Genomic DNA, 14,096 nt, shown 5'->3' with positions numbered 1-14,096 from the left:
CATGTCCCCATGTAGGTGGCGCGTATTGTCGCGCATGATGGGTAAAACGTAGTTAGGGGAAGAGCTTAAGAAATAGGCTGCTGCTTAGATATGAGTTACCAAGGGTGCAACTGCTTGGAGGATAGATTGTGGTTGTACAACAATTCGGCGACAGGTAATCGCCAGCGCGAAGTTCGGCGGACGCTGACGTCGCCATCGCCAAATGAGACGGCCCTTCTTCATCCACACAACACAACAAACACATACGAACTTGGCTCACTCCGGTCTTCTTTGCGCATCGCTAAGACTATCATGCGACAAAATTCCTCACTTCCTCCGCCCCAGCGAAGACGCCTTTGACACTTCACTCCCATCGTTCTCACCAAACACCACCGAAGCCATATGTCTCAGCGAAAACCGCGACTGCCTCTCTCGCCGCGGGCCATCCTCATAATCAGAAACTTCTGATAAGGGAGATGGGGCTTGCACGCTCGGTGCACTCGCTTCTGAAGACATGCCTGGAGACGGTGTATTAGGAGGGCGCTCTAGGGTAGGAAGATTGAGAGAAGATGGCATTGGATTCAGGAAAGGCTGTCGTCGCTGCGTCTCTGCGTAGCTGGGGCGCGACGGTCCTTGGTATGAAGTGCCTCTGGATCTAGGCAGCGGCATTGGACGTGCTTGATTGGTGCTGTCTGAAGTTTGTGCTTCGCCCAGAGTGGGAGGCCGTCTTGTCGTTCGCATACTTGACTGATCGCTCATGCGTCTGGTGTCTGAGACGCGAGTAGTGTTGCTTGTTGGTTGAGTGTCCGACACATATCGTTGAGCGCGCCCTTCGGTAGCTGGTGCACGGCCAATCTCCATTGTTCTATGCAGCCCTCGAGGTTGATGTGAGTCATGCGTCTGCAAAATTCCAGACGGGTCAGTAGAAGTGGTAGCGACATGCGATGTATTGCCTCTTCGTTGTGGCTGCTGCGATGGCCTGTTGAGTGCAAGCGCATCGTTGCTAGGTAATTCCACTGGCTTCACACTGCTAGAATGACCCGCCGGTCGATACTGTGTGGACGTTTGAGGCATACGAGTTCTTCTCATGTGTTCTGTTGGTGCCTCGACTGCTGGCTGTCGTCGCCTGGCTTGATGACTGGTCACGGTATCGATCGACCTCGGCCTCGTCCTTCTGTAAGTCGATAACCTCTCAGCGCTATCTGAGGTAGTCTGTTCGGAGACGCCTCTATAAGGGATTGCAGGTCGTGACGGTTGTGCGTCCAGCTCAGATATTTCGCTCGAAGTTGGTAACTCGTGATGATCGCGAAGCGAGTCCCTTCTTACACTCGGCAAAGTTGTGCTGCCAGAAGCTTCAGGATATCAGCACCCTGCTTATAGCCGCAGTATCTGCTACTCACACCTCGGCTGATTGTCATTCATGACCGCACGCGGGAAACCACTTATGTGGTGTTTTGCGGCGGCCGAATCGCGGCTTCGAATGTGCAGTGAGATGTTAATCTTTGAGTCTTTCCTCTTTGCGCGTATCATAATGACAGGCAGTTGAAACGATAACAATTGTCGCATCTCCGAGATCACCTGCAACTTCAAAGGGATCTTGGAAGGTTAGCCTGGGGATTGGTGTCATCACCGGTAGGCCTACCTGGTGGGTATGGAGATGGTCGAGATCGGACTCAATCTCGAAAAAAGTCGAGAAATTACTTGTTTGCTGTTTTGCGAAGAAGTCGCCTAGGCCCGAGAGGTAAGGCGAGTCGTTCTCGAATCGACAGCAAATTTGGCCTTGTACAACAGTCAGATGTATCTCATTTTGTTGTCCGTGACGATATCGTACCTTCGCAAGAGAAAGTTCCGTCGTCATTCGGCACAGGGCCATTGAGCAGTTCGAAGTAGAACGAGCTAGCCACAAGTATGTGCATAGTTCTTGCAATCTGAGCACGGCTTTCTGGGGTCTTCATGGATGCGCGAACTTCACGGATTAATTGTCCAACTTCGCTTACCTCGTCCAGACATGGTGGACGACGTCCAATATCCGGATTGATGCGCACGTAGCGCGAAGCACGGCTACTCGTTGCGCACATGTCAGAGCGAAACTTATCCCACGCTTTCTCTGCGTCGAGAATATTGTCCATGAGGTTTCGCTGCCGATTTATTCAGCACAGTTCTCAGAAGTATTCGCGTCGCAATTGAAGCAAATCTTGGAAGGACGTACCATTGTAGAAACGATCTGAGGCATCGTGTAAAAAGTAGGTTGTCGGGCACTGTCTTCGTCAGTACGTTCCCCTTAACTGCTTGTTGAGGCACATCTTGAGAACCCGAAAGACTAAGACATGTAACGTTGAATATGCTTACTTTAACTCAGAAGCCATTGCTGTCGCGTCGGGCTGGCCGGCTTGCACGTCCGCCTTATTTTGACTTGTGCCTATGGAAAGGAAGAGATCGGGGTCTTGACCAGCTACATCGGGCCAGAGCAGCTTTCTCTCATGGTTCATGAGCCGGACGGGATTGTTGTGGTAAAGCGCGCCGTCTAAGTATGTGCGATAGGTATGAGCGTGCTCGAACGGCTTGAAAAAGCTGGGTGCAGCCGACGTGGCAGCTGCCGCGTCTGCGATGGAGAAGCCGAACTTTGGCCGATCTGGTCGCAGAAACTCATACTCTGCGGGGCGCAGTCTTTTCTTGTCGCCCTCCGGCCGGCTGTAGTTCGCAATAACGATCGCTTTAGACCCTGTTTTGTCCGTCGCGGTCACGGCGACCTTTGTGTTAAGATACGAGCTCCGTTCTCCATAGTTGCCGAAAAGATGTTCTTGCCCAAACTCTCGCGTCAAAGTCTCTCTGAGAGGGCCAGTCGAATACTTGGAAGCAAGCCTCAGCGTTATCAGGTGTCTCAAGAAAGGGATGTTGTGCAACATCCGCGGTGTGAAAGCGGTACTGCACAGCTTTCTGAACTTATCAGAGCAGCGCCTAAGGCTCCAAGCTTTAGCAACCATTGCTAGCGCAATGATGCCACCAGTACTACGAAGTGTGAGCCTTGTGGTATTTACGACTACTTGGAATCTTACCTCGTTCCCATAATCAAATCGAAAAATGCCTGGATAGGAATTTTGTCACCAATTTGGTTTTGGAGGGCTCTTAACACTTCGAGTTCAACGATTCCACGGATGCCACCACTTTCTATATGTCAGCGTCTCGAATAAAGTCGAGCAATTGAAAGAGGAAATGGGGGTAGAGATCGATGGATACGGGTATACGAGGCCATTGCTTGCTTCACCCAGGGTTGAAGGGCGATGAAGAGCTCTCAATAGAAGCTAGAATTGACTCACCCATCAAGACATAGGAGGCGAACTCCCGCGTGTTCAGGCTTAAACCTAATGAGGCATGGCACTTCCCAATCCGTTTTCTTCGGGTGTAAAGGGCAGCAGTCTAGTCTGATAACGGAGCTCGTGCTACTATTGTCGTGCAGAGGCTGTCCATGGGCTCGCACACACTGCGTGCAGAGTACATGACCGCAACGAAGAGCGTGCTCAGGTGACTGCATAAGACAGCAGAAGCATGTGGCGTAACTCAAAATCCCACCAGCTGAACCCAAAGAAGCATCATAACAGCTCACCATGTCGTCGCGATGGATCTGCATCATGTAAGCTTCCTTGGAATAGCTTGGGGATCGTTGCGAGGCATTCTCTAGTTCGCAATCGATGTTGCGCATCTGCAACTGAATTTCCTTCTTCCAAGATGGTAGATAGCCTTCTGGGTTGATCCTGGACACAAATTCGCCTGGTTTTATTCTGCCTCTAGCGTCTTGGTGCCCTTTCGGGTTGTGATTGGCAGCGACGTTTACGCATTGATACGAACCGTTGCGGAATTCACAGGTGAGATGTTGACTCCAAAACGTCTCTACTGAGAACTGGCAGTAGTCCGTGTAATGAGCGAAGTGATCTAGAGGAGAGCCTGTCGTGCGTCAGAAGTAGCAAAGACGAATATTTGGGGAATAGGAGAAACGATTGGCGGAAAGAAGTCCAGTAGCACCCGCCGGAGAAGGCAGTAACCAGAGACTAGGCTCAGAGCTACAATAATACTACACTGGCCATAGTTGCTGCGTCGGCATTCTCGTGTAGGCCAGGCGCTCGAAATGAGCATCTTGTATGTCGACCCTCAAAGCAAAACTATGCAAAAGAACTGTCACGTACCTTTTCGATGACGGACACAATCTAGAGAAATACTAGAAGCCACAAGTCTAGCCATGCGATCGAATATGAGCGTAGCTTTGCGCGTCGTCTCAAAAGCGGGTGTATCAAGCGCGATTTGCTTGTCGTGGGCCTCTATGGCCAGGGCGAGCTGAAGCATATGGCCACCAAAATCATTGGGTATCGGATTATTGCGCAGAGACATGGTAACAAAATCGAAAGGCATAGTGAGTGTCCGTGAGAAATGACTGAACACTGACTGGAAATGCGTATCCAGCTCAAAAGATTTGAAGAGCATGTTCGCTCGTTTCCGAGTATTGAAGGACATTTCGCACGATTTCGTGATTACTTGGTGAAGTCGATCGATCTGATCGTACAATAGCCGATATCGACCTCCGCGTGGTATGCGTATGACTTGAAATGTGGAGTAGTAGCATTGTATGAGTTCCAGAATGGTTCTGACGCGTCGTCCTCTTTCTTTCCAGGTTTTGACGAGGCTGATGAAGAAGGGATGTCCATGTCTCGGATGTAGGCAGTGTTAGTTGGCCGCTAACAAGCTGTCTGTTGCCGATTCGTTGTCCCATTCATATGGATTGGCGCTCGGCCCGCATTGGTTCAGTGCAATAACGGCGTGTGGAAGTGTTGGTTGATTAACCGACGTCTCCAATGATGCTTCTGCCCATTGAAGTAAAGGTTGTAGAGTCGTGACTTCGAATGTTCTAAGTAATTATAAGCAAAAAGAGCCCAATAGGAGACCTTACACATACTTGGAGTTCGTGCCATGCATAACAAAGACCACAACATCTGAAAGAGTGTAGAGAATGCGTGGGTAAAGCTCTTTCACGATATATCTTCTTCTTGCCCTCTCAGTATCTGCAGTAGCCCATGCCAATGATCGCATACGACCTTCACCCAGTTGCGCATGGATGCGTTCGGGATTCGACCGCGACCTACGATTCTCATGGGCACCGATCGGTGGATTCTCTCCGCCTTCTAAGCCCTCACAGTCTGCGTACAGTAGAGGTGTTCGAGAATCGGTGCTCATTGGGTCTGCGTACAGATGTACGTCGGCCGATGTTGGAGTGTGCTCCACTGGATCGTTACCGAGCCTCTCATGTCCAGACTGTGGCTCTAGACGCTTCAAGCCAACAACAGGAGAAGGATAGCGTTCCTTCAGACCATCGGTCCCTTGCAACTGAATGAGCATCTTTATCAATGTACTTTTCCCAGCATCTGGTGCGCGGTTAGTCTCGAAGAGTTAACGGTACAATTGATGGGTTCGTTACTAGTTTGGCCGATGAAAGATACCAGTTGCGGGTATTTTTCTTTTCCGTTTTTGAGCGGGTTACACAACAAGGCTGAATACACATCATAGTCGAAAAATTGTTGACGGTCTGACTGGTCGCCTCTTCTATGGAGGCTGTCGTACCGTTCTGGATCGTCGTCTCTTTTTATTCCTAGAAAGAGGTCAGTAGTTATAAGAGCTCTTGTCAAGGAACAAATCGTACCAAACCAGGTAGTGGCCAGGTCATCCTCGTGAAGTTCTTCCATAGTGTCTTCGTCGTATTGTGGATCCAGTATGCTCTTGAGTTTCGCATACACACGATACTCTACCTTCTCATGCGATCCATCTCTTCCTTTTTTCCCGCCACGATGCGCCAGAAAGTGTTGCCAACACGGGTCGCAGAACTCACAGGCACAGTCCACACAGTACCAGACCTGGGCACGATTGCGGGTACAACCTATACCGCGGCTCTCGCAGTCGTTCATTGGCCGTTGCATGGTCTTGGAAGGTCTTTAGGCGGTCGTGAAAGAGATGAGGTCGTTAGGAAGTTGCGGGGAAGTCATTGCGGCAAAGATTACCTAGGCCAATGTTCAGCCTCATGCGGGCGCCGAGCTGAGCTGCATATCCATCCAATCGAGGCTATCGCGGTAAGTGCACCTATGAAGCTTGCTGCTGCTAGTGTAATCGAAACCAGGCGAATCGAAGTGCATGCCGCCAGCCACACAGTCGTTCATTGCCGGCAACTCCGCCACTTGTATTGACCGGTCGCCAGAGTGAAGCGACACGATGGCGAGCAGGCAAACCGTGTCGCGTGCGTCACTGCATCATCGCGATACGACGAGTACTGGTCGCCAGCCTGATATCCCATTGCAAGGTTGTAGAGTTGTTCGAAACGAGTAGCATGTAAGCATCGTGGTGGATGCTGGACGGCGGTGGCACATCTAAGGCAACCGCGCACAGACCATGTCTGCCCGCCTGCCCAACCTGATCGATGCAAAGCGTCACTGTGTCTACTCTTTCGTCTTCCGGCTGGATACCTAGGTACCCAGATGCAACCTCGTATTAGCAAAAGCTCGCGAAATGAGCGAAGACTACAGCATGGCTGGCGAACCGATAACTCCGTTGCAGGCGCGCTCTTTGTTGCGCGTTGTAACCTTTGAAGTAAAGAGTCGCGCAGACAAGACAGCCTTGCAAACAAGCCCGGCTTCTAACACAGTACGCGACATACAGTCGCTTGGATCGCGGTTACGACATGTGAAGAAAGCTCAACGCAAAGAAACTCGATGCTGTTGGTCGCGTTGCGCCGAAGAGGAAGAAGAAAGTTGAGGTGGGGGCGCGCCAGCTCCGCAAGCGGCAGAGGAGCTTGAAGGCGGTCTGCTTCCACCATGCAGAGTCAAAGGCCTCTGAACGCTGTCGTACAGTCTCTTCACAAACACCGAAATTTACCTACCAACGCCCGACTCAGCACGAGACAGACATCATGCCTTCCATGGCGAGCTCCATCCACCCCGACTTCCGCGACGATGTCACCTCAGCGGAAGCCCACGCAGTGGACCGGGAAACAGAACGTCTAATCCATCAACAACTAGCTGCGGACAACGCAAGTGGCCGTGAAAGATACATTCAGCTCGCCAAAGAGATGCTGCGTATTAGATTGCGCGCCTACAAGCCCGAGTCACCACCCGTTGCTGGTGCTTGGTGCCTGATCGGATCAGCACATCTCAAGGCCTCTCAGCTGCAGGAAGCAAAGGAAGCCACTGAGAAGAGTCTGGAAATATATGCCGCAGGAAACGATGCTGAAAAAGAAAACTCCGCGGCATTGGCGAGAGAACAGTTGGGTTTGATCTTTGAAGGCTTGGGCCAGATCTCCGATGCTAAGAAAATTCGACTGCAAGGTGCGAGTGACGGAACGATGGTGTGTTCGAGTCCACGGGTACGTTGATCTTGGTGAAGCATGCAGTGATTCTTCTAACAGGCTTATGTAGTGTCCCTATGCACATTACGCGTTCCGCGTGCAGAACGACGGCCGCCCTGGGCTCTTCAGGTTGGCTGAACTGAATGCGTGTGGTGCATGCAATTCGGCCTTCTACTGCGAACGGCAATGTCAACTGCAGGACTGGAAGAGACATAAAGTTCCTTGTAAGAGATACACGGCTGCTCAAGTAGACTAGAAGTACAACACTACCACGTAATCTTCGATCCATCGGATGACATCATCTTATGTTGTACTAACACGCAGTCACTGCTGGAATCGTTGTCAACTTATCTATACCCTCGTAGAAGTTTGGCAATACCGTAGTGTACGTAGCCATCGCCTCTCCGCTGAATCCTATCTTGCTCTCTAGGCCAAAATGAGCCTATGAGGACCTCACAATTTAGGGCACGGACGAAATTACGCTCAATTATCTCGCACTCACCTGATATGCTTAATCGAACTGGCGATAATTCGGCACTCACTTAATCGAAGGTCACCACCAAATTGAAGGTCACTTAACCGACCGTCACCGAGCCTCACAAGCTACTACCGAACCTTGATAACACTACATCATCCAACATTAGACCACTATTGATATCTTTCGCTCGCGCAACACCGATCTTCTCCAGCACAACAAATCCAGAGACAGCCATGGTAAGTAGCGATGTCTCTTTCTTGACCACCGAGGCTAATATAAAGAACAGGCCAAAACACGTCAGCCGCTGAGCTTCGACGGAAAATGGATGGCGATGGCAAAGTCCAACGACGACGAAGTCATCTCAGTAACCTATTCCGCGACTTACCGCAACGCGGCTGGTAATCGAGTGCATTTGAGTGACATCGACTTCAACACCATCAGCCCGGAGGTTGCCGAGCAAGGCGACCGAGACGGGCTAACAAGTACCAATCTCACCCGCACCGCATTCAAGGTTTGGGAGCTACTTGGCCTCGATATACCCTCACGGGATGAAGTCAAAGAACTCGACAGCAACAATGTATCACATGCGACGAAGACCGACCGTTCCGACCGCATGGACCTCAAGCGACGACGCAACGCCAACGCCAACGCCAACGAGACCCCCGATCTGCAGTCCAGTGATAAGAAGCAGCGCATGAACACCGCTTTCACCCATTTGACCGCCGAAAACAAAGCCGCAGCTCAATCCGCCTTTCGAGACATAAACACGCCAATGACGGAACAGCAAATCGCCGACTTCCAACAGATGGCGGCCGAAGAGCATAAGTACGGCGAAGCCCCTACTCTCGCAACCATCAATGACGCTCGGCAGTGGGCTGAGAATACCAACACGGATCCGCACGAGGCGCCCGCGTTCGACTATCACAGGCTAGCCGGAAGCCGGTTTACCGAGACACAGGAGGAGGATGGTGAGAAGGACGCTATGATCAAGAAGCAGGAACTTGAGATGGTTGAGAGCAAGGTTGACTTCGGTGAAGAGGTCGGTGGCGAGGGTATTGGACATGACAACGGTGAGGCGGACGATGAGGTTGGAGGGGAAGATGATGATGATGGGCTCGTGACTGTCAATTGGGGATTCGGGGAGCGTCGAGTGCCAAAGGTGGATGCGTATATCGAGGAGATAGGCCCTGAATTCTGGTTCCATGCTCTGGATGTCCTCGGCGATCGCCTTAAACAGGTACTGGAGCAATGAAGAAGCTAGTACGACCAAAAGCGGTTAGCGATACGAAGTGGGCAGGGAAGACATGGTAATTTTGGGAGCGTTAGATACGAAGCGATGGTCGCTCCAGATGGTATGGACTTTGCGCTCATCGCAGACACACGGATAATGCGTTCTTTGACACTCAGCTTCTTAGATACTGGCTGTAACATGAGCGTAACATATACTCTTATTGGCGGCATTACTGCTAGATTACACTACGTGAAATGTAATAGCTGCTGCTAGAGAACTTACTACGATATGCATAAACCTAGCCCGTCGACGACTGGTACGATGGTATGGTTGATCCAACAATGCTGCAGTTGATCGCGTCTTATGACACATCTGACTGCCCAGGCAGAAGCACATCATGGCCATTGTATGGACTTTCGAAGTCGCTATCGTGTATCACATCAAACCACGAGTGATTCGTGAGGTCGGTTCCTTCCAGCGATGTATTGCATGTTCCTCCATCGAATTGGGTAGCGGAAAGTGTTGAAGAAACAGACACGGGCCTGTTGCTATCAGGGACAAGCGCACCATGATCGCGACTTGATCCCATGCTGGACTGACGACCAACCGCTGTATCGGGCGAGTTGATTTCGTCAGGAATGGCTTTCATTAGCGCACTGGATGACACATCGAGTGACACTAGGGCCCTTTCGAGAAAGTCTGCCGATTTGCTCGAGAGGCGTATGGTCCATCTATACTGGTCTAGATGAGCCCGGTATCTGTCCGCTTCTTCCCTACTAGGAGATGTCACCCAAAGGAGCGAGATGAAAGAGCCGATGAGTATGAAGTTGTAGGTGGACGATGAATACCAAAAGGATTGGAGATGTTCGGGTCGGAGAGATTGCACAAAGCTCATGGCAGATGTCAGTCGGATCTGTGCTGCTTGCCGGCATATATTGTGGAGTTCGAGATCGTCTGCCGGGGATAATGAGCGGATGATGCGTCGGTGAAGTGTCATCTCGACCGCGTAGTACCCAAGGTGAAGATAGCCGACGCTGGAGAGCTTCCTCGCAGCAACGTCCTGCACTTTTAGCGCAGCTGGCATGTTGGCATACCACTGACGAAGTGTGAGTTGCAAAGGCTTCGCTGCATTGAGGAGTGATCGTATGCCTTCGTGCGCACGACTGGCGAAGTCGCGCTCTGCCTTTAGCGTATAGAAAGTCGATAGGATCTGCGCCAAGATCTGTGTAAGCTCTACCATATAACCGAACAAGATCCGTCCCTTCTCCACTTCAGTGCTCCCATCTTCGTCATCCTCATCAGCGGCGCTCTCCGGGAAGTCGTCGACAGTCAGAGGCTGTACATCCCAATCCATCGGCGTAATGTGCGAGGGGCGACCGTGCATCAGCGCACCCCATTTATCCTGCATGAATACAGCCCATGCCAAGCGTTTACGAAGGCCGCACTCCCAGGCTGGGATATGCCACGTCGTACAGTCAAGTTGAAGTCCCATATCCTGCGCTAGCCCGACTAGTTGACAGGTCAGCGCCCAGCTGTTGCCCTCTGGTCGCTGAAGAAGCAGCAGCCCTGCCTGAATAGTCGAAAGCTTAGGCCGGTGGATAATGTTGCTGAACGATCTCATCGTCAGCGACTCTAGATGCGACACGTCTGGCTTGGATTGCAGTGCTAGCTCGCTGGAATACGCCCACCAGTTGAGGGCTAGGAGATAAACTGCCGCTAATAGCGGCGGCGAGAACTCTCGATGAGTTCGCTCATACTTCTCAAGGAACACTTTCTTGTGTAGAATCGGGAAGCTAGGATGTACAATCCGAAAGAAGAGACGTATCAACGCAGCGCCATGTGGTGCGACGGCTATCTCGATAGCGTCAAGATCTGGAATGTCGCCTTGACTGTTGAGCGTACCGGCGTCCGGTGATGAGACGAACGTCGTTGCATGAGCGTCATCTACTTTTCGTAGTTTTGGATGGCCAGCCAAAACATCAGCAGCGCCAGGGGATTGAACTGGCTCAAGTGCCAATAAAAGACGTTCGTACTCCGAAGTTGAGCCGACAAGACAACTGTGCCTGTTGGTCTGCAGGCCCAGCGTCTTCTTCAGGAGCGAAGGGCCGTGTAGATTTGCGTAATCATCGATTGGCGGATCCTGTCGGATTTTGGCTGTAGTATCCTGAGGTGACGTAGACTGTGCAGTGTTACTTCCGTAATCGTTTGCAAGAGGCAGTTGACCACGGGTGGTTTCAGTAGGCTCAGACACCTCGTTGATAGCCACGGCACGCCGTTTACGTGGTAGCGGGTTCTCATTGAAAGTGCATTCTTGATCATGGAATTGACAAAGAACACAGGGTGGGCCGCTTTCTGATAATTCGCACCGTGACTTCCGTCGTCGACAAGGATCGCATGGACGTCGTGATTTGGGCTTCGTAGTTTGTATGGTGGCTACATGCGGGAAGAGGTAGTTTGGTGGCGAGTTCTCACCAGGCACGAAGTTCATGCTTGCATTTCAGCACGCGATATATGTCCGTCCTGGTAGCAGACGGATAAATCCAGTATGTTGTTGATGAAATCGCGATACCTGGAACGCGTACGCGTGATGATTTCGCGAGATGGCTGACGATGCTGCTTCTACATGAATGCAGAGCATCACACTGCCATTCCTGCCACGTGGGTGCTGAACATAGCTAGTAGTTCATTGATGTCGCTGATGACGTGGGTGCCATGCGCGTTGAGTTGGTCCACCGGCCGGGAGGTTGGGGGATAAAGAGCACACGAGAGGAAGCCGAGGCGGCCCAGCCTCTGGAAGCACAGACCAAGCGGAAATTAATCAGCGGCATCACTAACAGAACACGAGAGCTTCGCATCTCGTTCGCGACATCATCTGCAGAAAACACTAAAACCATTACTCGGCCAGGAATGAAGTTTTTAGCGCGATGTTGGTTAAGCCATATTAGCCATCTCCTTCTCCTTCGCCACAGAAGTTTCCTTATTCGATAGTTCCTCGCCCTCGAGAACCGGCGCGACCACCTCACTCTTTTGCGGCGGATACACAGCGCATTCTACCAACGATCCTGTCGCCGGCGAGATATATGTACATACAACGTAGTGGGTAAACAGCGAAAGGAAGAACCCAAAGATCCACGCAAACGTGTAGACTTTCCATGCGCCACCGATGTCCAAAGTATTGTCGATGCTCTTAGCAAAACCAGGGAGAAGGGGAGCAAAGCCTACAACAAAGGACACATATGCTCTCCAGTTCCAACCTCCATTGTACCAGTAGATGCCGCGATGCGTGTAAAGCTGATCCACATCCAGTTTGCCCTTCTTGACGAGGTAGTAGTCGCTGACCATCGTACCTGCGAGAGGGCCCATGAGGCACGAGTAGCCACTCAGAAACGAGAGCAGGCCCGATGCGTTCTTGATGATGTTCCATGGTGTGGATACAATGCAAAAGACGGAGATAATGATTGTAGCCCGGAAGATGTTGATGTACTTCGGCAGCATGCCCGCTACATCGTTCGCAAACGGGTAGGTATCCGCTGCAATCTGATTGCCAATTGTCGCGAGGAGAAAGCTAGCGGACACGAAGAACTTTGCAGCTCGCGAATCAAACTTGGCAATGACGGTTGGCATATACCATTCGAACTCGCCCCACAGGTACGAATGGGCATCGGTGACAAAGATCGGTGTGAGTGCGCCCAATGTTCCGATGATGGGGAGGGCGAGGAATTGATGGTAGCCGGCGAGCTGGTTCTTGGAGAACCTGCCGAAATCAGGCATGTTAACGGCCAAAGAGGAGAAAAGCCCGACGACAGCGTTGAGGCCGGTGAGTACTGAGTAGGTTGTGTTCATGTAGGATGAAGTAATTTCCACCTTTCCTTTGATGAGCGGACCGCCACTAGATCTTGAGTCAGCATCGTCTGTCGCTGTAGGCTAGGAAGAAATCACTCACCCCTTCGTCACTATGACGGCCCAAAGAAAGAGCGCGAAGAACGTTGGCGGCACGACGATACCCTTGATCCAGAAGAGCACGCGCAACTTTGAGATTGGCATGAGGGCGAGTGCAGTTTGCAGGAACCAGTACAAGAACAGGCATAGCAATCCAGCCGCTGTAAGACTATTAGTGACGCTCCGGACAATCAAGAAGGATGAGTCTTACAGTCTATCCCAGCGCTCTCCGGTAGATGATTCGGAAAGGTGATGAAGCTCGGCCAGATCGCCTCAAGGCAGCGTTGCAGGAAGTTGCTCGCCTGGACCGTGAGAATCGCAGCCCACATCATGGCGACGAAAGCTCGAATGCAGATGGCCGGGAACGAGCCATACATGCCGAAGACGCTTCGAACGATAACCGGGAAGGACACATTGTATGTGGCACCCATCTTGCCAGTGAGGGTTATGACAACGCTGCAAATGGCAAAACCGAAGAAGACGATCGGAATTGTCTCTCTGGCTGTAAAACCCAGAGCCATGACACTGCTCACAGTTGACGCCAAAGGAGGCGCAAGCATGTCGGAGCACCAGTACGCCCAGTAATCGAGACCACCCCAAGTACGGTGTTCTGGTGGCACCGGATCAAGATCTAATATTGACGCAACGGTTAGCTCAGTTCCCTTATACATCAATGTATTCAAAAGAAGTACCTTTGTTCGACCAGCGCGAACCATATTTGCCGCTTTCGAAGGGTACCCTCAGATGAAGATGAGGTGCAAGCCTCGCTTTGAGCACAGACATGTTTGAAGACAGTACGGTGAAGTCGAAACAGTCGAGTGTAAAAGAACTGCATCCAAACTTTATCAAGTTCCAGAGTCTTGGTCTTCGTGCCGTGATAGCTACGTACATCTCCGTATCAAGATCGCCTCTAGCTTGATAGCCATATCGGCTCCTAGCTCGGAGATAGTCGCTGATGACATGGCGGGGTGCATTCGGAGACGAACATGGTTCGGCATAACTCTTCAGACATGTACCGCTACAATCTTGATATGTCGACGGGGATGAAGGAGTGTTGGGCGCTGGGCATGATGGAGATTGCTCATCGAAGA

The 14,096-nt window shown here is 51.4% G+C and overlaps 3 protein-coding genes across 3 annotated transcripts; 1 reads left to right on the top strand and 2 right to left on the bottom strand.

Moving 5' to 3' along the window:
* Positions 1 to 6,922: 6,922 nt before the first annotated feature.
* J4E85_011579 (uncharacterized protein) lies at positions 6,923 to 9,087 on the top strand (the record flags this gene model as incomplete). Its single annotated transcript, XM_051475781.1, has 4 exons — positions 6,923 to 7,357; positions 7,723 to 7,742; positions 8,002 to 8,071; positions 8,122 to 9,087. The coding sequence occupies 4 exons, from the start codon at positions 6,923 to 6,925 to the stop codon at positions 9,085 to 9,087; spliced, it is 1,491 nt and encodes a 496-aa protein (XP_051320455.1).
* Positions 9,088 to 9,427: 340 nt separating this feature from the next.
* J4E85_011578 (uncharacterized protein) lies at positions 9,428 to 10,420 on the bottom strand (the record flags this gene model as incomplete). The annotated part of the gene is made up of 1 exon (XM_051475780.1): positions 9,428 to 10,420. The coding sequence occupies one exon, from the start codon at positions 10,418 to 10,420 to the stop codon at positions 9,428 to 9,430; it is 993 nt and encodes a 330-aa protein (XP_051320454.1).
* Positions 10,421 to 11,997: 1,577 nt separating this feature from the next.
* Positions 11,998 to 13,788, bottom strand: J4E85_011577 (uncharacterized protein; the record flags this gene model as incomplete). The annotated part of the gene is made up of 4 exons (XM_051475779.1): positions 11,998 to 12,955; positions 13,010 to 13,166; positions 13,217 to 13,636; positions 13,698 to 13,788. The coding sequence occupies 4 exons, from the start codon at positions 13,786 to 13,788 to the stop codon at positions 11,998 to 12,000; spliced, it is 1,626 nt and encodes a 541-aa protein (XP_051320453.1).
* Between the last annotated feature and the right edge of the window lie 308 nt (positions 13,789 to 14,096).

The sequence above is a fragment of the Alternaria conjuncta genome, assembly GCF_024043145.1.
Source record: "Alternaria conjuncta strain BMP 0040 chromosome Unknown scaffold_37, whole genome shotgun sequence".
NCBI classification, from domain to species: domain Eukaryota; kingdom Fungi; phylum Ascomycota; class Dothideomycetes; order Pleosporales; family Pleosporaceae; genus Alternaria; species Alternaria conjuncta.
Note: the sequence above shows the minus strand (reverse complement) of the source record. Positions and strands in the feature narration are given on the sequence as shown.